The sequence below is a fragment of the Mastigoproctus giganteus genome, chromosome 8, assembly GCF_048544385.1.
Source record: "Mastigoproctus giganteus isolate SK-2022 chromosome 8, ASM4854438v1, whole genome shotgun sequence".
NCBI lineage: Eukaryota > Metazoa > Arthropoda > Arachnida > Uropygi > Thelyphonidae > Mastigoproctus > Mastigoproctus giganteus.
In genome coordinates, this window is record NC_143582.1 from 150,094,871 (window position 1) to 150,115,149 (window position 20,279).

The 20,279-nt window shown below is 37.2% G+C and overlaps 1 protein-coding gene across 2 annotated transcripts in view; it reads left to right on the top strand.

Annotated features, from left to right (window-relative positions):
- LOC150081915 (ribosomal protein S6 kinase alpha-5-like) overlaps positions 1-20,279 on the top strand; it is a 624,627-nt gene that overhangs the window by 359,027 nt on the left and 245,321 nt on the right. For both annotated transcript variants that reach the window (XM_090379821.1, XM_090379820.1), the window contains exon 2: positions 7,081-7,149. In XM_090379821.1, the coding sequence (XP_090235947.1) occupies positions 7,081-7,149 (69 nt within the window). The remainder of the gene's footprint in view (positions 1-7,080; positions 7,150-20,279) is intronic.

The following is a 20,279-nucleotide window of genomic DNA, read 5'->3' on the forward strand; positions in this document are numbered from 1 at the left end:
CAGTACCTTGCATTTATCAATTTCCACTTCTCAGCTTTCCATCTGCCTAATTTTTCTAGACCTTTTTGCAGTAGCTTATCACAATTATTGTCATTTATCATCCTGCCAACCTTTGATCACCTTCAAACTTAAGCTTGTTATGTCTCCATCAGTATCATTAATAAATATTGAAATCAACAATGGGCCCAGCACTGAGCTCTGGGGAATTCCACTAATAACAGTAATCCAAGAAAAGCAGCGTCACATTGATAACTTTGTCTTTTCCCACCAAACCATTCCTTTATCCATAGCAATAACTTGCTCCTAGTGCCACACTGCTCCAATTTATACAGCAGCTTTTTATGTGGAACAATGTCAAAACTTTTCTGACATCTAAATATATTTGACAGATTTATTTATTTTTTATCTGATATTTAAATTTCACATCTGAATGTCAAAAATTACTTTTTGCATCTTTTGTTCCTTTATTACTGCATCATAGGTCTCAAGTCTTTTATTTCTGAGACATTAAACATAAATTAAAAAAAAACATGAAAAGAAACTAAAATAAGCCTATAAAAGGAAAACATCTAAAGCAGTGTTCATAGTGATCTCCATTTTGTTCAGTGTAGCATTCAGCATGTTGAATCCACAATTCCCTTTCATGTCTTAACCAGACTAGTCTTAATGGCTTCAACAGCTTCCAAAATACAATTTCTCAGTTCACCTTGTGTAGTAATATGGATTTCATGTGACTCCCACTACACAAAGTAATCTAAGTGAGGATGTGAGGTTATTTTATCATTGTGGCCATTGCACAGCACCATTCTGATTAAACCATTGGTTACTGTTTGCTCTTCAATATTTGCAGTTTGTTGAAATATCCTTATATAAATTTATTCCTTGGGGTGCCAAAAATGGATGTTCACTGCTGTTTGCACTATGCTCAGAAACATAAATAAAGAAAAGAACCAAATCCAATCAAATGTTCAGTGGATTGATGACTTTTTTGCAAATCAGGATTTTTGTGTAAGTACCTAATGAAGTTCTTTGTAGATTGTTTGAAAATCCCTGCTTAATGTTTCATTGCTTCAACTTCACTGAATTACTTTTGTGGTGTGAAATTTTTGGAACAGGAGTCTTAAGTGTTTTGGGTTAAATATTTTTAAAAAAGAAATGAGAATAATAATGGAGATGAAGAATATTTGGATTTTATGAGAGAATAATCTTGAGCATACCAATTAATTCAAATACATATTTATTAGTATTAGTAGTAGTGGCAAATGATGCAAGAAAGCAAGCTTATATAGCATCAGCCAAAAAAAAAAAAAAAAAAAAAAAAAGATCACACATATATTCATCCCCTCTAATAATTTATCTAATTCTTTAAATCTATTTAAATTATTGACTTCCACAGTGCCAGTTATGAAAGTTTTTTTTTTTTTTTTTTCTGCAATTAACCTTCCTTAATTAAAATTTTTTACCCCTCATGTTTGTCGTCTGAGCAAGAGGAAGGATGTCATCAGCAATTAGTGTATTTAATCCATTCAAAGCCTTAAACACCTCAGTTGGATCTCCTTTGCTGGTGCCTGGTTTCCAGACACTGCAATTTGCAAAACTGGTCTTTCTTGTTCTCTTTTTATGCCCCTCACCCTTTTGTTCCCCTCATTGAATTTTTTGTTGCTCTTCTCTGCACCCATTCCAATAGATCCACATCTTTCCTAAAATGATGCTTCCAGACCTGTATGCAATACTCAATATGTTGCCTAGCTCTCACCTTATACAGTGGAATAATCCCCTCCTTATCTCTGCTGGCAAAATCCTGTATATTGTTATATTATTGAAAAAAGCATGTAAGATGCCTTAGCAGTCTGCCTGCATTGCTCAGAGAACTTAATGTGGATCTGTACAGTTACTCCTAGGTCTTTTTCATGTTTCACTACTTTGAGTGTGGTAGGTATGTTATTCTGGGATTACTGCTATCCAAATGTAGTGCCTTGCATTTATCAATATTAAACCTCAATTTTCACTTTTAGCCCACCCTTAATTTTTGAATTGATTTCTTTAGGTTGCATTGTGTGGTATAGGATCCAGCCAACGCAAATACACTCCTTCGGGCAGAATCATAAACTGGAGCACCATAATCCAAACGAGATCTAATCAGTGCTCTATATAAGAGCAGCAAAGTTGTACGATCTGCTCCTGAAGACAGGGCAGATAATGCTCTTAGCATGTTCAGCTTTTTCAAACAGGTAGTGTGTATTAATTTAATGTGCTGAAAGAAGTTTAACTTGCTGTCAAGGATCAATCCCAGGAATCTGATATTATCGGCAATCGGAATGGTGCAATTTGATATCCGAAGTTCAGGGTCTATATGCAATTTGTATTGATTGCAGAAGTGGATCGCAACAGTTTTCTGATGTGAAAGACTATATCCGTTGGGCTCAGCCCACTTTTGCACTTTATTGAGGGTCATCAGCAGTTGCTGTTCGATAGATCTCATGTTTGAAGAATGGCAAAGTATTTTACATGGAACAGTGTTAAAAACATTTCTGAAATCTAAGTATATTATATCAAAATTAATTTTTGCATCACAGAATCCATTGAAATTGGTCAGACAAGACCAATTTAACAAATTTGCACTAATTACTGTATAATTATACTCCTGTCAAGTTGATCCTGCATTAATGCTTTAACCACTGGCACTGCTATAATTCTCTGGAACAAAGGTCAGTTACAGAGGTCTATAACAGTAAGTAATTATAGACATTACAGGTCTTTAAGGTCTATAATTACTCACTGTTATAGATCTTACATTATATCATTATAGACCTTACATTTCCCATTCACACTCCAGATGGCTACATTTGGTCCAAGATGATTAGAGGACTCAGTACAAAAATATCAGGCACCTCCATAGCCAGGTGGGCAGGAGCAGCAGCGCATAGCACACGCTTCTTGATTAGACTGGGGTTTGAGCCCGTGACCACCAAATACAGAGGATGCGGAAAGGTCAGGGAATGACCACCGCATATCCCCGGAGCAATATGGCCTTAGTTGCTAATGCTCCTAAAAACCAAATAACAACAACAAAAATATTAATACAAGTACAAGAATTCCAATGTATTTTTTGGATTCAAACATGTAACAAGTAACTTTGATCTGAGCACTCGGTTATCATTATGCCTATAAATAATGTCTCTAGTAACACACAATCAAAATCTTTCTGCCTAATTTAGTAGGTCATAAATCAAATGCCTTTCCAATTGGATAATTTACCTTAGTAGCAGAACTTTACTGGATTTATTTAATGATTGTTTTTTTACACACCAGCATGTTACAGAGGAAAAAGAGACAGCACATGCTTGAGCTGATTACGAGCAGCGTTCTTCCTATTAAGAATCTCCAAATAAAGGAACAACTAGGTGGTAGTGGTCACAGTGTATTGACATGGGATTCACTTAAAGATGACCCACAAAAAATGGGTTTCACAAAAAAAAAAAAAAAAAAGAAACAACCACTTCAACCATCCATACCCTCCAAGAAATTGTCTAGTTCTTCCTTGAATTTATTCAACCCATCCACTCCCAGAACAATGGAGGCCTGTTCCAACAATCAAGCACCTTCTAGCTGAAGGAAAACTTTTGTACATCTGTTGTGCACCAATCGTTCCTCAACTGGAATTTATGACCACTCATGTGTGTAGTCTCAACAAATGGAAGAATGCCATTAACATTCAGCTATTATTTAATCCATTCAAGGCTTTAAGCTCCTCAGTCAATCTCCCCACAGGAGCCTAGTCTCAAGACACTGTAACTTGTAGAACTGAAGCTTTTCTAGGTAAGAGCACCCTTTTGTTCCTTTCTCCAGTCTGGCTGCCCTTCTCTGCACCAATTCCAGCAAATCTATATCCTTCCTAAAGTGAGGCCTCTAGACTTATATATAATACTGAAGTACTTTGTACAAGGCCATGGCCTTGTACAAAGGGATAATCACTTCCTTATCCCTGCTAGAAAAGTTTCTGTATATCATTGACAAAACCCCATGAGCTGTCTTGGCAGCATGTCTGCGCTGCTCAGAGAATTTCATGTCTGACTGCACAATTACCCCCAAGATCTTCATTATTCACTACCCTGAGTGTAGTACTACCCAGTTGATAAGTTACTCTGTGGTTACTGCTACCCATATGCAATACTTTGCATTTGTCAATGTTAAAATTCAACTGCCAATTTTCTATCGACCCAATTTTCTTAAATCTTGCAGTATCTCACCCTGATTACTGTCGTTAACCACCCTGCCAACCTTTGTATAATCTGTGAACTTAGACATTAAGCCTGATATACCTTCATCAATATCATTGATAAATATTGAAAACACCAATGGACCCAGAACTGAACCCTGGGGAACTCCATTAATAACATTAGTCCACAAGGAGTAGTGCCCATTGACAACCACTCTGTCTTCTTCCACTTAACTATACCTTTATCCATAACAGTAACTTGCCCTTAATGCCACATTGCTCCAGTTTGTGCAGCAGACTTTTATGTGCAACAGTAGCAAAAATCTTCCTGAAATCCAAGTATATGATATCAAAATTAATTTTTGCATCCAGTTCCTTGGTCACTGCATTGTAAGTGATTCGTTAGACAAGACTGTCTGTTAACAAATCCATGCCACAATTGCAGTATAATTGCATGCCTCTCCAGATGGTCCTGCATTATTTATTTAACTAGTGATTCCATTATTTTCCCTGAAACAGACATTAAGCTAACAGGTCTATAATTTCCCACGTCACCGTTTGATCCCCCTTTATATATTGGGAATACATTTGCACATCTCCAGTCCTTAGGGACCTTTCCTGAATCTAAGGATGCTCTCATAACTATGGCTAAGGGTTTGCTTACCTCCTTTGCTGCCTCCTTTAATTTAATTGGATAGATTCCATCCACCCCCAGGTGCCTTTTTTTTTATGTCCACCTTCGACAATTTCTCTTCTGCTTTTCTTTCAGTTATCATAAAATTATTTAGTTCTACGTTATAGTTTAATCAACTTCTGGCATCCCCTTCCCTAAAGAATTCCTCATGTGTGAAAGTAGATGCAAAATACCTATTCAATTTGTTCATAACCTGAGAAGGGTCATCAACAGTTAATTCATAGATATCAAGTGGCCCAGTGTGATTGTACACCTTCCTTCTACTGTTAATATAAGAATAAAAGTCTTTGCTGTTTTTCTTTGAATTCTTTGCCAGAGACTTCTCATAATCGGCCTTAGCTTGCCTAACCTCCTTTGTGGCTTGATTACAGACTAATTCATATCTACCACAGGCTTCTGTATCACCTGAAGATTTATATGCATTTTTTGTGGTTTTTTTTTTTTTTTTTTTTTTGCCATGTGTTTCAATAGTTCATCTGACATCCATTTAGGACTAAGCTTTGAACAGTATTTCTTCGTTGGTATGAAAAACCTAGTAAACCTTTGATTACTTCCTGAATAATTTCCGTTTAGAATTTGCTGTTGGTAACATCATCAGTTGGTCCCACTGTACAGAATTTAAAAACTGTCTGAGATCTCTGCAGTCACCCTTATGAAAGCAAATGCCTTTACCTTTGACAGTAGTTATGCCTTTAATTAAATTCCACATTAGTACACTGTGATTGCTGCCATCCAGCAGGTCTTTTACCTGCAGATTCTTAATGCATGAAGAATCACTGCTGATAACTAGATTGAGAGTAGTGCTTCCTCTTGTTGCCTCTCTGACATGCTGCTGTAGAAAAGTCATCCAAGAAATCCATAAGAGTCTTGCTAGAAAAGTGTATGAGAGTGACCAACCCACAAGTCAACAAAACTAAATATGTTATGAGACATTCTGATTTACTGGCCCACTCAACTTCCCTGTATGGTTGTTTTGTATATTCATTGCAGTCATTAGGCCTATAAAACACTCATACTCTCAATTTTCTTTTCCCAGTGCTTATATCACACCAAACTGACTCAACATTTCACTTGTCACCCAAGTCAACTGGATGCACTGCCTTAGATTTAATTTTCTTAACTAAGAGCATAACCCCTCCACTTCTCCTGTCTGTCCTTCCTCTATATATTGTACTCCCCATATTAAAATTCAGCATCACTTATGTCTCAGTGACACCATGTAAAGACCATGTTTAGTTCTAAATGGATGTCATATGAACTGATAAAACAACAGCAGAGAAGAAAGGTGCATGGGATAATTATAAGGGGACACAGACATCTACAGTGAGTATAACTAATCTGAAATCAAGTCACTAAGGGGATTAGACAAGCAAAGACAGATTGAGATGAGAAGAAAAGTGGCAAAGAATTCTTTATTTATGTTGATGCTAGAAAGAAAAGGGGTGTACATCAGTCCACTAGATATGAATTCCCTGACTACTGATGATCCTGTTCAAGCTGCTGGAAAAAAAAAAAAATAATAATAAAGTATTTTGCATCATTCACATGTGTATAAGTTTTTAGTTGTTGTTGTTGATTTAGGGATTTATTAGGTGCATCGGCAACTATGGCCATAGTGCGCAATAAGTTTTTAATGATGGGTATACCAGATGTATACCTAATTATAACTGGGGACAAAATGACTTTGTGATATCTGTGAGGAAGATGGATGAAACGTTATTGAAGATAAAAGTAAATAAGGCATCTCATGCCAACAGGATCTATCCAATTATATTAAGAGAAGCAGCAAACAGATAAGCAATTTTCATTTGTAACTATGAGAATATACATGGATTCAGTGTAGGGTCCTACAGATTAGAGATGTGCAAATATCTCTCCTATTTGCAACAGGTGTGCAGAAATCAAGTAGCAAAGTGAGTAATTGAATTGAAGTAAGTGATTTCAAAAAATACATTGGTATTCTTGTACTTGTCCTGATATATCTTGTTATTGATATATCTTGTATTGATATTTTTTTACTGAATTGTCTTGGACTACATGTAGCCATATGGAGTGTGAATGGGAAATGTATTTATAGAGTTAGTTGTTTTTAATGATTAATGAATAAATTTCATTTTTTCAAAGATTTAATGAAATGGGTCTTAATTTTTTAAAATTTTATTTACAGTAAATCTGAGTGGATGTGGAAGGGTAGACATGTCTAACTTTGAGCTCCTAAAAGTCTTAGGAACAGGAGGTAAGCATATTAATAGACTTATTTAATATTTGTAAAATAATAACAGGAGTTTACCTCAATATAGTACGTAGAACACTTCCGTATGATACTCTCCAGAAATTGAAAAGAAAAAATCGAAACTCTTACATCAGAGTAACAAATAATTAAAAAAATAATAAAAATCAATTTAATGCAATTAAAAATAAGAAAATTAAAAGAATTTAACGAAAAAAAATTGCAAAATGATTTTTTACAAATATTAATATCAACGTAGAGAGCTTTACAGCTCTGGTTCATACTAGACTTATTTAAATAATTATAATAGTAATTCGTACTGCCTCTAATTATTTACCAAATTTAAACTCCTTTGATCAAACTTTAGGATGCCTAATGTATATGAGGGTAGTGGCAGATTCAGAATGGGGGACCCTGTCATTTTTCAGAGAATATACATCAGTCTTTTAAATTTCCTTTAGTTACAAAAAAAAAAAAAAAAAAATTTTTTTTTTTCCATTGTTAACATAGGATTTTATCTATTTTTGCATTGTGGCTTAGCTATTTTCAACTTACTACAGTTAGCAACACTGATGCTAATGTAATCGCCATTCTAGTTCAAGGCGTGATGCAGTTTGGTTGTGTGTAATGTTTACTTCAAAGTAATTACTTTAGCTGTGTGCCTATGTCCACCAGTCACATTATGTTTGAGAGTCATTTGTTTTGTTCTATGCATTTTGTGCCTTGTTTGTGCACAAAATGGTGCCCCTCCTGTCATTTTTTTCTGGATCTGCCACTGTATGAAGGGGGGGGTATCAAAACATTCATACCCTTACCTAGAAATAATAGCCCTAGAAAGGTGAAACTTCACAGGAACTTTAATCCTTTTCTATGTACTCTCCATGTATATAGTAAAACATTTCTCCAATCTATGGATCAGCTGTTTAATGCCTTGATCATAAAAGTCCACATTTTTTGCTTGAAACCATGATTTCACTTCATTGATGACTTCCTGAGAAGAATAAAAGTGGCTTCCATGCAATGGTTTCTTCATTTCTCAAAACAAGTAGTAATCTGATGGTGCTAAGTCAGGAGAATAGGGTGGATGCTGCAGTGATTCGAAGCCACACTGGGGCAACAAAGTTGGTGGTGGCAACGGCCGTGTGAGCCGGTGCATTGTCTGACAGAAGACGGACACCTTTGGTTAACATTCCACGCCTTTTCACCTTCAAAGCATCGCGTAACTTTATCAAAAGATTTCTGTAGTATTCTCCGGTAAGTGTGGAACCACGAGGTAGGTAATCTGTCAGGATAACCCCTTTTCTGTTCTAAAACACAGACACCATCACCTTCTTTGCAGATGGAGTGAGGAGGTGGTGTGCTTCCACTGCTTTGACATGTTTTTAGCCTCTTTATCATGCTGGTACACCCAGCATTCATCATTTGTCACCAACCGATAAAAAAGTTCTCAACATCCATATTACACAAATCCAGCAGTTGGCAAGAACATTGCATTCGACATTGCTTCTGCAAAGGCATTAGCAATCTAGGAACACATTGTGTGGAGACCTTAGACATGTGCATCATGTGGGCAAACCCATAACTAATTCCCACTGCATTTGCGATGAAATGAATTGTCAAAAGTCTGTCACTTGGCATCAGCTGCTCAACCTTTGCAACCATCTCACTGTCTGTTGATGGCCTTCCATATCTTGGCTCATCAAAGACACTTGTATGACCACATTGAAACTCTCATTTTCATTTTTTTACAGTGTCATAGGATGGACAATTCTGCCCATACACAGCTTTCATTTTTTCATCAATTTTCTGAGCTTTCCTGCCCTGCAAATGCAGGAACTTGATCACTGCTCGATACTCCATTTTGTTAACCATAGCATCCTTCCTCAGATTCTGGGCTCTACCTCTAGTGTACGATCACCTATGGGAATGAAATTTAACATGTTAGTTAATGTATATGTAGACAACTTATATTAAAAACTGCATTTTCCTACTGATGTTTCATCTAGGTCAGGGTATGAACTTTTTGATACCCCCTCATAGGTTAATGCAGTTGCATTCAGTTTAATTCTTAGCTATCTACCAAAGTAGTTAAATTGGCATAATTTTAATTATATCTCATATTGTGAATACCTTCACAATGAGTTGCCATGATATTGCACTACCTTGAATAAGTAACGCTTCACCAGTGGAGAAGACTGATGTTATTTATTCTCAGTGGATACCACCACCCAGACAGCACTATTTCAAACCTTATTGGCCCTCTTTTCAGTGGGTGGGGAGGTAGGTACCATGGTATTGCAATATTGACAACCCAGTTATGAAGTATAACTCCACAATATGAGAGGTGCCTGAAGGTGTACAATAGTATAAAGTATTTATGGGCAAGAGCCTCAAGTTACGTGGTAGAATGGCTAACATATAGGTTAGTGCAATTGCATCAGTTAATTTTTAATTTGTAGTCATCTACCAAAGTAGTTAAATTGGCATCATTTAAATTATATCTCCATATTGTGAATACTTTAGGATGCTTGAGATTGCGTCACTTTTAAAAAAAAAATGTTTTTAATGTAAGTGATTAAATAAATATGTCTACTACTGTATATTTGAGGTTGCTGCCATATATTGAGTTAAACTGTTGTTTTAATCTCATTTTGATTTTGTGTATTTATGCAAAAGTATGCACACTCATACATATGTATTCTTATCGAGTGTTTCGTATGTTATATTTTTAATAAAATAAAGTCCCCACCCATTGCAAAGTCTTTGCTGTTACTTGGTGCTGTTTCATGTGTGGGTATATTTTACAAATCAAGCTACATGCTGCTTTTATTTCTTCTTTGATAGTTTAATTTGTGAATCATTAATAATTTTTATATTAAAAATTCAGATCGCATACTGACGGCAGTAATACAATTAGTGCTTTTGATTAAAAAAAAAAAAAAAGTTTCAAATGTTGGAAATGAAAATTCGCACATAGTTACAAATAAATAATAATTAACAAAATAAACTTTATTGTGCACAGAAAAGTCGTATAAGTTCTTGTCATGCGAAGCAGTGGCAATTGTTTTCTTACAACATTTACAGTATTGTGAGAATGCATTTTTCTTCTCTGCCACTGTGCTCATCAATTCATCTGACATCCATTTTGGTCTGAAACTTGAACAATATTTCATGTTTGGTATAGAATACTGATCCCTATGGTTCCCTCTCTGAACACCATTTAGCATTTACTTTTTTCTATTTTAAACACCAGTTTTTCCTACTGAAAAGAATTTAAACAAGTTAGTTAATGTGTGCAGTGCTTTACATTTCAGATACATTAGCAAATAGTAATAATTCATCATTTATAACAACAACAAAAAAAAATGACTTTTATGCATCAATTGAGAAAATTTCATTCCTGCTCATTTGCCACATTGTCCATTCATTCATTCCTCTACCATTGCATGGCAAGAAACAATGTCCATTGTTTCAGCTAAGATATATGGTATAGGTGGTATAGGGATAGCCTATATAATATATATAAAAAATAATAATAATAAATAATAATTGCTGGATTTTTATTCATCTAATTTTAATGAAATTTAGGATGACTGTTCAAATGTTTCTAAAAGGCCCAAGTGTAAAATTTCACAAAAATTAATTGCTGGGACCAGTCCATTTTATTTATTTATTTTCATGAATTTTATTTATTTATTTTTTCCATCCTTATTACATGAGACTGGCAAAAAAAAAAAAAAAAGAAAAAAAAGAGAGCCAGATTTCTATTGATCTGATATTAATGAAATTTGCCAATGCAAATTTCATTAAAATCAGACCAATAAAAATCTGGCATATTGTTTAAATGAGTCCAAATGTAAAATTTCATGAAAACCCATCCAGATAGAAGCAGATTTGTTACCTGTCAATGGACAGATATACAGACATGGTTAAGACAGTAGTTGCATTATTCATGTATGCTAATGCACCCAAAAATCCTAAAACAAAATCCTTTTCCTTTACCCTTGACAGTAATTATTTCTTTGAATAAATCCCACATCAATATGCTATGATCATTGCCACCTAAGGTTCCTTTGCTTGAAGATTCTTAATACATGTTGAATTGCTGCTAATAACTAGATCAAGAATCTTGCTTTCTCTTTTTTGCCCCTCTAACATGGTGTAGATGTAGTAATCTGGAAAATTTGAGAAAGGTTTTGATACTGAATGAGTTGCCAAAGCAAGGGTTACAGTTGATATTTGGAAAGTTAAAATCTCCTATGATAAGACATTCCAATTTGCTGACCCATTTTATTTGTCTGTATAGGTGTACTTTATACTCATCATAGGCATTGGCCCATGAGTGACTTCAGCTCCATTTTGTTTTTCTGGTGTTCGCATCACACCAGACTTATTCAGTAGTATGCTGGCAACCTGCATCTACTGATCGTAGCGATATCAATATGTATGCTTCTTAACTAAACAGACCACTCCTCTCCTTCTGGCATGTCTTTTCTTTTTTGTACACATTATATTCACCAAATTTGAATTCTGCATCCTTGATATCAGTGTGACACCATGTTTCTGTTTATGATGACTTTTTTTTTTTTTTTATGTAAACCCCAAACACGAGAGGTATTAGAACCTATAGTACTTAGTACCGTGCTTGGGTTGGAGGCTGAGAAGACGAAACAAGGTATTTGTTGACATTGGACTTGAACTTCTGTAGACTGTAATTTTCAGGAAATACGTATGAAGGAAGGTTGTTCCAGAAAACGGCAGTTGAATGAATAAATGAGGAAGATGAAAAGTGGTTCTGTGAGTTTGAAGTTGGATAGTAAATGGATGTTGGCTGGTGGCGGCACGTGTTCGGACTGTTTTGAAAGAGAGAGCGGGAATTATAGAAGCCAATTCAGAAGAACAGTGCCCATGGAAATATCTGTAGAAGAGGCATGCAGCAGAAACAGTACTTCTATGAGACAGTGAGTGGAGAGACTCTGTTAGAGATGAATCATTAATTAACCTAACTGCCCTCTTCTGAATGGACTCAAGAAGCCCGAGAGAGGTTTTGGGGGCACCACCCCAGATGTGGGAACAATATTCCATGGCAGGGCGGATTTGCGATTTATACAGAGTGAGCAGCTGTTTGGAAGAAAAGTAACGCCGAGAGCGAAAGAGAAAACTAAGTTTTTTTAGATGCAGAGGAAGCAATATTTGTAATGTGCTTGTGCCAAGATAGATTAGAAGTCAGGGTAATCCCCCAAAAGAGATACATTGAAACTTCCCTTTAACGGACAGCCATGGGAAACGAGAATTTGTCCGTTAGAGAGAAGTGTCCGCTAACAAGAAGTCTGAGGGAGAAAAAAAAAAAGAAAGAAAGAAAAATTGTTAAACGTTTAATGTAAAATTAAATTAATATATATATACAGATTTTGAACAATATTTTTGTAAATAATATACAATTACATACACAAGAGATAAAGAAAAATCGTCAAACGTTTAATGTAAAATTAAATTATATACAGATTTTGCACAATATTTTTGTAAATAATATACATACAATTGTGCTATGCATATTATGACTTTATCTTAAGGAAAATACATACAGTAAACACTTATTTTCTTCTGCACCTTCTTCCAGCTGATAATTTTGTTTTCAACATTTGTTTGGAGTGAAGAAACCATCGAAAGTCCTTCAGTATCTTCTTCAGCGGCGAAAAACATTTTTAAACAATTGATTTGTATGAGTGCTTTTTCCATTTTCATCGGTGGTTCGTTGTTAATATGTTCTTCGAGAGAATGACCTCCTACCATTTCTTCATCCTCATGAGGAACTTCTTCAACAATATCGATGATAATGTCGTTGATATCTAGAGCACCATCTTCTGTAGTGAGGTTTGAGTCTATATCTTTGTAGCCAGGGTCACTTGTAGCTGAAGTATCGTACATTATCAATAGATGTTGAAGTTCTTGTTCTTCTTGTTGCTCCACATTGCTGTTCACAACTTCAATTTTTGCATTTGAGAAGCCAGACTTTACAAAATAGTTCACGACAGTTTGGTTTCTGATTGCATTTACTGAAGAGAAAATCCACTGAATCGCATCTAGGATGCTGATTTTCTTTGCAAGGTCACTCGCACATGTTACATTGTTCATGTTTGCAATGAGATGTCTTAAAACACGTTTTCTGTAGTGAAGTTTAAAATTTTTTATTATTCCTTGATCCAAGGGCTGACACTCTGCAGTTGTGTTTGGTGGCAGAAAAACGATTTGAATGTTGGACAATTCAATGTGCGGGTGAGATGCAGCATTATCCATGAAAAGAATAATTTTTCTGTTTTGACGAATCATGTTTTGGTTAAAGTGACTTATCTATTCGCTCATGATATCTTGTGTCATCTACGCTTTTTTATTAGACTTCCAGTCAACATTCAAAAGATTCAACTTTATGCCCTTGAAACAATGAGGATTTTGTGGTTTTCCTATAACAAGAGGTTGTTCAAAGTCTCCCAGCATATTTGTACACAATAGTACAGTCAAGCATTCCTTAGAAATTTTTCCGCCCTGGCACTTTTCGTTTTTTAGACTCATTGTTTTTTCAGGAAGAGCTTTAAAAAACAACCTTGTTTCGTCACAGTTGTAAATATCCTTAGCTTCAAAATCACGACATAAATCTTCAAATTTGACGGTCCACTCTGTTACAACCCCAGTATCAACAGATCCACCTTCACCACTTACGGTTTTCCAAGAAATTTTATGCCGAGTTTTGAACTTGTCTAGCCATCCCACAGAAGCTTTGAACTCATTTACTTCCATAGATTTCGCAACCTCCAAAGCCTTTTCCCTAATAATAGGCCCGTTAATGGGAATTTTTTTTTTAGCACGTTCGCAACAAAACCACTCATACGTAACATTGTCAATTTGAAGTCCAACAGTTTTCGGGAATGATTTTTGAAGCTGATCATTTCCATCTGCCAAAATTGTTTGAAGAGTTCATTTTTTTCCTTTAGGATGTTGCTTACCTGCGTCTTCCCGATTTTGAATTTTGCAGCGAGATTGCGAACACTATTTTTTTGCCGATCATACGCATTAATGAGTTCGACTTTATCTTTTAAAGTTAAATGTTTACGAGAAGACATTGTGCACTTCACACGACACTGAACAAAACTGAAAACTGAAACTCAAAAGATGAAAGGCTGACCAAATCCCCCCCCCCCACCCTGCACACACTGAATTCATCAGAAGTTTTACCCGTGCCTTAAAATTCTTGAAAAAGGGTTTAGAACCACGACGTAAACCTTGATAAAGTTCAGAGAATTGGAAATAGAAAATAAACACACGATTGAGGCAATACGTGGAAGAAAAGTTCCTAGAAAAAGGGCCGCGAGCTCGCCCGCTGTCCGTTATGGGGAGATCAAATTAAGTGCTAATCTAAACGAAACAGTGCAGATTGCCTGTCCACGTCCGTTACAGAGAATGTCCTCTAGACAGAAGATGAAAACACGTTAAAACCAATAGAGGAGAGTTGGGGAATTTGAAAATGTCCGTTACAGAGAGGTGTCCGTTAGGACAAGTTTCATTGTATATCATTTTGCCTAGAAATCGAGTGTCACTAAAGATAAGCATAGTAGCAGAAGAATCCTTTTTGCAAGATATAAGACAAGACTGAGTTTTAGAAGGGTTGAAATCAACTAAGTTGTATTTTCCCCACTGGAGAATTACCTGAGGATCAGCATTTAAGGAATTGGTAGAAGATTTTTGAGAAGTTGAAGCTGATTGAGCAGGACAAGGTTTCTCAAAATGGAAAGTGGAATGCAATGTGATATCATCGGAAAACTATGGATAGGATTTCCAGTCAATGGAAGAAGGTCATTAATATACAAGAGGAAAAGAGTGGGGGAAAGAACTGAACCAGAAGTTAGAAGACAGAGAGCCATCTACCATCACCCTCAGTGAGCGATCAGAGAGAAAACTGGATAACCAATTACTAAAAACAGTTCACAAACCATAAGATGGAAGCTTGTTTAGAAGACCTTTATGCCAAACATGATCGTAAGCCTTTGAGATGTCAAGAGAAACTACTTGTGTTTCACCGAATCTTTCCATTGAATTAGTCCATAAATGTGTAACATAAGCCAGAATATCACCAGTGGATCGGCACTGACGGAATCCATACTAGCGATTGTTGATTAAACAGAAAGTTTCTAGGTAGTTTAAGAGTTGGCGGTTAATTGATTTCTCCATTACTTTAGAAAGAGTAGAAGTGATTGCAATGGGACGATAATTGGATGGGAGGGATTTGTCACACTTTTTAGGAACTGGCTGGATATGAGCAAATTTCCAAGCAGAAGGAAAAACACCTTTGGAATAAGAAAGTGAAAAAAGGCAGCAAAGAATAGGGGTAAGTTCAGGAGCACAGGTTTTGAGAACAAGTGGAGAAATACCATTGGGACCTGGAGCTTTCTTAGCATCAAGATTCATCAAAATCCTTCTTACATCCTTTTAACGGAAGACCACAGGAGGCATTGAATAGAGCGTGTTGGGAATGGTGGGAGGTGTTTTACCAAGATCATTAATATATCAGTTGGAAGAAAAATGGGATGCAGGCAGGTCAGCTTTATCCTTGGCTGAAGTGACAATAGAACTATCTGGTTTTGAGAGAGGTGGGAGCAGAGATGGGCAAAAGTTGTGGCCAATAGCTTTGGCAAGAGACCAGAATGCTTGGCTACCATTAGGGCAAGAAGCAAGTTTTCTACTCTTAGCCTGTTCAAACTCTAGTTTGGACTGATTAATAACTGCTTTACAATTGTTACGAGCTTTGGTGTAGGCAGAAAATGAAACTGAAAAATTAGAAACAAGCCAATTACGATATGCAACATTCTTCTCTTGAACAGCCCTAGCACATTTATTGGAAAACCAAGGTTTAGATAAAGGACGAGATTTTAAAGTGGAGTGTGGGATAAAGGATTCCATTCCTGCAAGAATAATTTCACTGACACGATCTGAGCAAACGTTGAAATCAGAAGTTTTGAAACAGTAATCCGTCCGACCAAGGAAAAGAAGAAAAGAAGTCTCGCAGGTCATCCCATTTTGCATTCTTGTAATGCCAAACAACAAGAGGTTGGGAATAGCCATGAGATAAAGGTCACAACTTGTTGATTGTCTCTTCTGTGGTCGAAGTGAGAGGTCCTTTAGGACCTCTCACTTCGACCGTGTACTTAGAAGGATTGTTTGTGAGAAAAAGATCAAGCATATTGGTTGTATGATTAGGATTGTCCGGTATTCTTGTAGGTAAATGAACAATCTATGCAAGGTCATTAGTAATTGTAAAAAAATCAGCATCTCGACCTGCTGGGTCAGTGTGACTAGAAAATGGAAGCCAGCTGGAGTTGTGAACCTTAAAATCACCAAGGAAAATTACCCCACTGTTAGGAAAGTTGGACTGGAGAAGTCAAGTTGCAGAGAGAGGAAGTCAAAGAGCTCCAAGTGATTAGTGGAGTTGGGAGAACGGTAGAGACAACAGATGAATTTGACACAATGAGGTAGAGAGATTTTAAGCCATAGAAGATCAAAGAGAGAAGATTCCAAATTGCCAAGTCTCTGGCAGGAAATATCAGAATGGACATATGTACAAGTACCACCTTTGAGGCAAAAGGAATCATACAGTGAATAATTTGGACATCTGAGATGAGCAGTAGTTGAATCAACTGATAACTGAGATTCGGTCAGAAAAAGTACATGGGGGTTTGGCAGACTGCAAGTGAAAATGGACATCGTTGAGATTAGAATTGAGACCACGTATATTTGTGAAATGAATTAGGAAGTGCTTGGGAGGTTTAGATCTTTTCGCTGATAAGCTTGCTCTATTAGTTTTTCAATTCATGGTGTATTCAATAGTAAGAAAAAGTGGGTGGGACATGCTGTATGAAGTAATGAAATTTTTGGATATGGCATACACACGGTAAGAATATACCCAGATCCTTGACATAAAGTTGCCTCGAAAATGCTCCCCACATACACAATACTCGGACTCCCTCCAGTCACTGTCTGGCCGAGTAGAGGTAGCAAGATTATACACTAGCTGATCTGGAAGCCTCCTAGAGAGTTACCAATAGGTTCAGTCCGGTGTACTAACTAGCAGCCGGCCTGCAAACACCGTTTTAGAGCTGTACCCTCGAAATGTAAGGAATATTGGATCTCACCACGATGTTCATCATAACCTCAAAAGTCATCAATCATACTGCATGATGGGAGAGATAGGGAAGGGTTGACCGGAACTTAGCTCTATAGACTAAACATGGGTTCCACCACTTGAAGCCTCCAATAAGCAAAGTGATGGTATTTCACCGGTTGATGGGAGTCATCTAGTACTGCCTGGTAACATCAAGGGGTGGTGTTTCTCCATGTGGTGTGGGTGCCACACCTCGACCCCTGCTTACATTGGTTCACACCTGGGTGGTCACCCACCATGTGTTTGTGCATGGAGGTTATACCCAGGATTACTAACAGTTCTACCATCGTGAAGGTGCAAGCAGAGGATTTGGCTGTCACAGACTGTCCGGAGTTCGCCGAAATTGGGTCCACTTGACTTGAGTGTCACCCGAATATTAGTTCCATCAGCATTTTAGACTCCCAGGTAGCAAGTACAGCTTGTCTGGCATATCTGAGAGAATGCGCTGAATCTCTTTAAGAGATTCAGGAGAGAGGGCGCTGAATCTCTTTAAAAGTTACAGCTGTCAGTTACAGGCTCCGCAAAAACGATAAGTGTTTGCCTTTTATTTACATGATTGTTATTTTATATTGTACTTAGTACGTAGTCATATAGTTATAGTTACGCTGGTTATTTTTTATTTTTAATTTAGATAAAGAGTTTTTGTGGATTTTACTTACGATAGGTAAAACCGTTATTTCGTTCCATTTTTGTAGCCATTGTTTTTGGATATAGTGGTAGGGAATTCAAATTTTTTAATTGAGGTAGCTAGGTAGCTCTAACGCATAATTTATATAGTAATACGCTTCATTGTTTCTATTTAATAGTTTATATTCAAATACTATTGACATTTAATTTATTGATTTTATTAATTTAAACTACCATGCCCCAAACTAGAGCAGCAAAGCAACGGGCACAAAGTGGCAGGAGTGCTGTGACTCGGGGGAGAACTGAGGGGGGCAATTCTCCAACGCATCACAGCCTAAAAAAATGTGCAACTTGTGAAATGTTTGCCGAACTCTCTGGAACGGAACATGATATTGCCATGGGGGGATGTCTTTGTGTGTGCGCGATGTAAGGAGTGTAAGGAAATCAGGCGACAACTCAGCGTTGTTATGGGCCTATTATGAGAGTTTGAAGGACAGGGTGGATGCCCTCGAAAGATCTAAATTGAGGGTCCCATCAGGCTCTCAGCTGCCCACATCAACGCCAGAGCTTGCACTTGGTCATCACGCAACACAGCGGCAACCCCTAAGGCAGAATGCGCTGGTCCCACAGGAACTAGTTGTTGTTGGTGACTCTATTGTCAGGGAAACGGGGAACATCCTTTGTAAAAAGGATAGGTGGAACAGGACCAGGGTATGTCTGCCAGGGGCAAAGGTTGATGACGTTGTAGAGCGGATATCATCTTTCAAGGGCACAAAAGGTGATATAGTTGTACACGTTGGCACTAATGATATTAAGAGTAGGAGACCGGCGGAATTACTCAACAAGTACAGGTCACTGTTGAAAAAAAGCCGTGAAATAGGGTTGAATTTGAAAGTGTCTGCAATTCTGCCCAGACACGATAGGAGGGAGTACATGATGAGAGCCTTGTCGATCAATTCGGCCCTGGAAAGATTGTGCAAGGCTCAAGGGGTAGAATTTTTTTCAGCCTGGACTGTACTTGTTAACAGGAGAGATTGCTTCTACAGGGATGGGATACACTTAAATAGAAAGGGTGCAAGAATATTTGCTGATGCTATCGAGGCAGTGTTAGGTGGGTCGGAAAACTGCTAGTTTGGGGGGAGACAAAGACTAATAGTTTAACAGTAACCGCAGGCAGAGGTGAAGGTGATTCTTGCACAACTTCTATTAGAATAAGAAGCGACCTGGAGCGAGGGGTGTTGGGGGTTTCAGGGACGGATGGCAGTCATCATGGAATAGTTGGGTATATGGGATGTGTTAGGGTAACAAGGAATAGGCATAGGAGCATGTATGCTTGCATGTATACCAATGCTAGAAGTATAGTAAATAAATTTGATGAATTTGAAGTGTTGGTCAAGACATCAAAGGCGGATATTGTTGGGATAGCAGAGACGTGGTGTCACAAAGATATAAGGAATGCAGAACTGGAATTTGGGGAGTACAATGTGTACAGAAAGGATAGACAGGACAGAAAGGGAGGGGGTGTTATGCTGTTAATTAAGAAAAACATAAAATCAAAGGAAGTGCACCCAGTTAATATAGATGAACAGTGCTCTGTTGAGTAAGTTTGGTGTGAGATAAGCGCTGCGAAAGGAAAAATAAGGGTAGGAGTGTGTTATAGGCCTAATGACTTGAATGAGTACAATGAACAATTGTACAGAGAAATAGTGGGCCAGTAAATCAGAATGTCTTATAATGGGGGATTTTAACTTCCCAGATATTGACTGGAACTTGTGGGTTGGTCACCCACACACTAGTCAGACTTTTGTGGATTTATTGGATGATTGTTTTCTGCAGCAGCATGTTCGAGAGGCAACCAGAGAAAGTAACACTCTTGATCTGGTTATCAGCAGTGATCATTCGTGTATTAAGAATTTGCAGATAAAGGAACCACTAGGTGGCAGTGATCACAGTGTGCTGAAGTGGGATTTACTCAAAGAGGTAACTACCGTTAGGGGTAAAGGAAAGGGTTTTTGCTTCCGTAAAGGGGAGTACAGTGGTCTCAGACAGTTTTTAAATTCTGTACAGTGGGATCAACTGACGATGTTACCAACAGTAAATTCTAAGTGGGAAGCATTCAAGGAATTAATCGTGGAAGCTACTAGACTTTATATACCGATTAAGAAATATCGTTCAAGGTTTAGGCCTAAATGGTTATCAAATGAACTAATGAGACTCGTGACAGAGAAGAAAAATGCATGGGATGCATATAAATTATCAGGTGACGCAGAAGCCTGTGGCAGATATAAGCTAGTCTGTA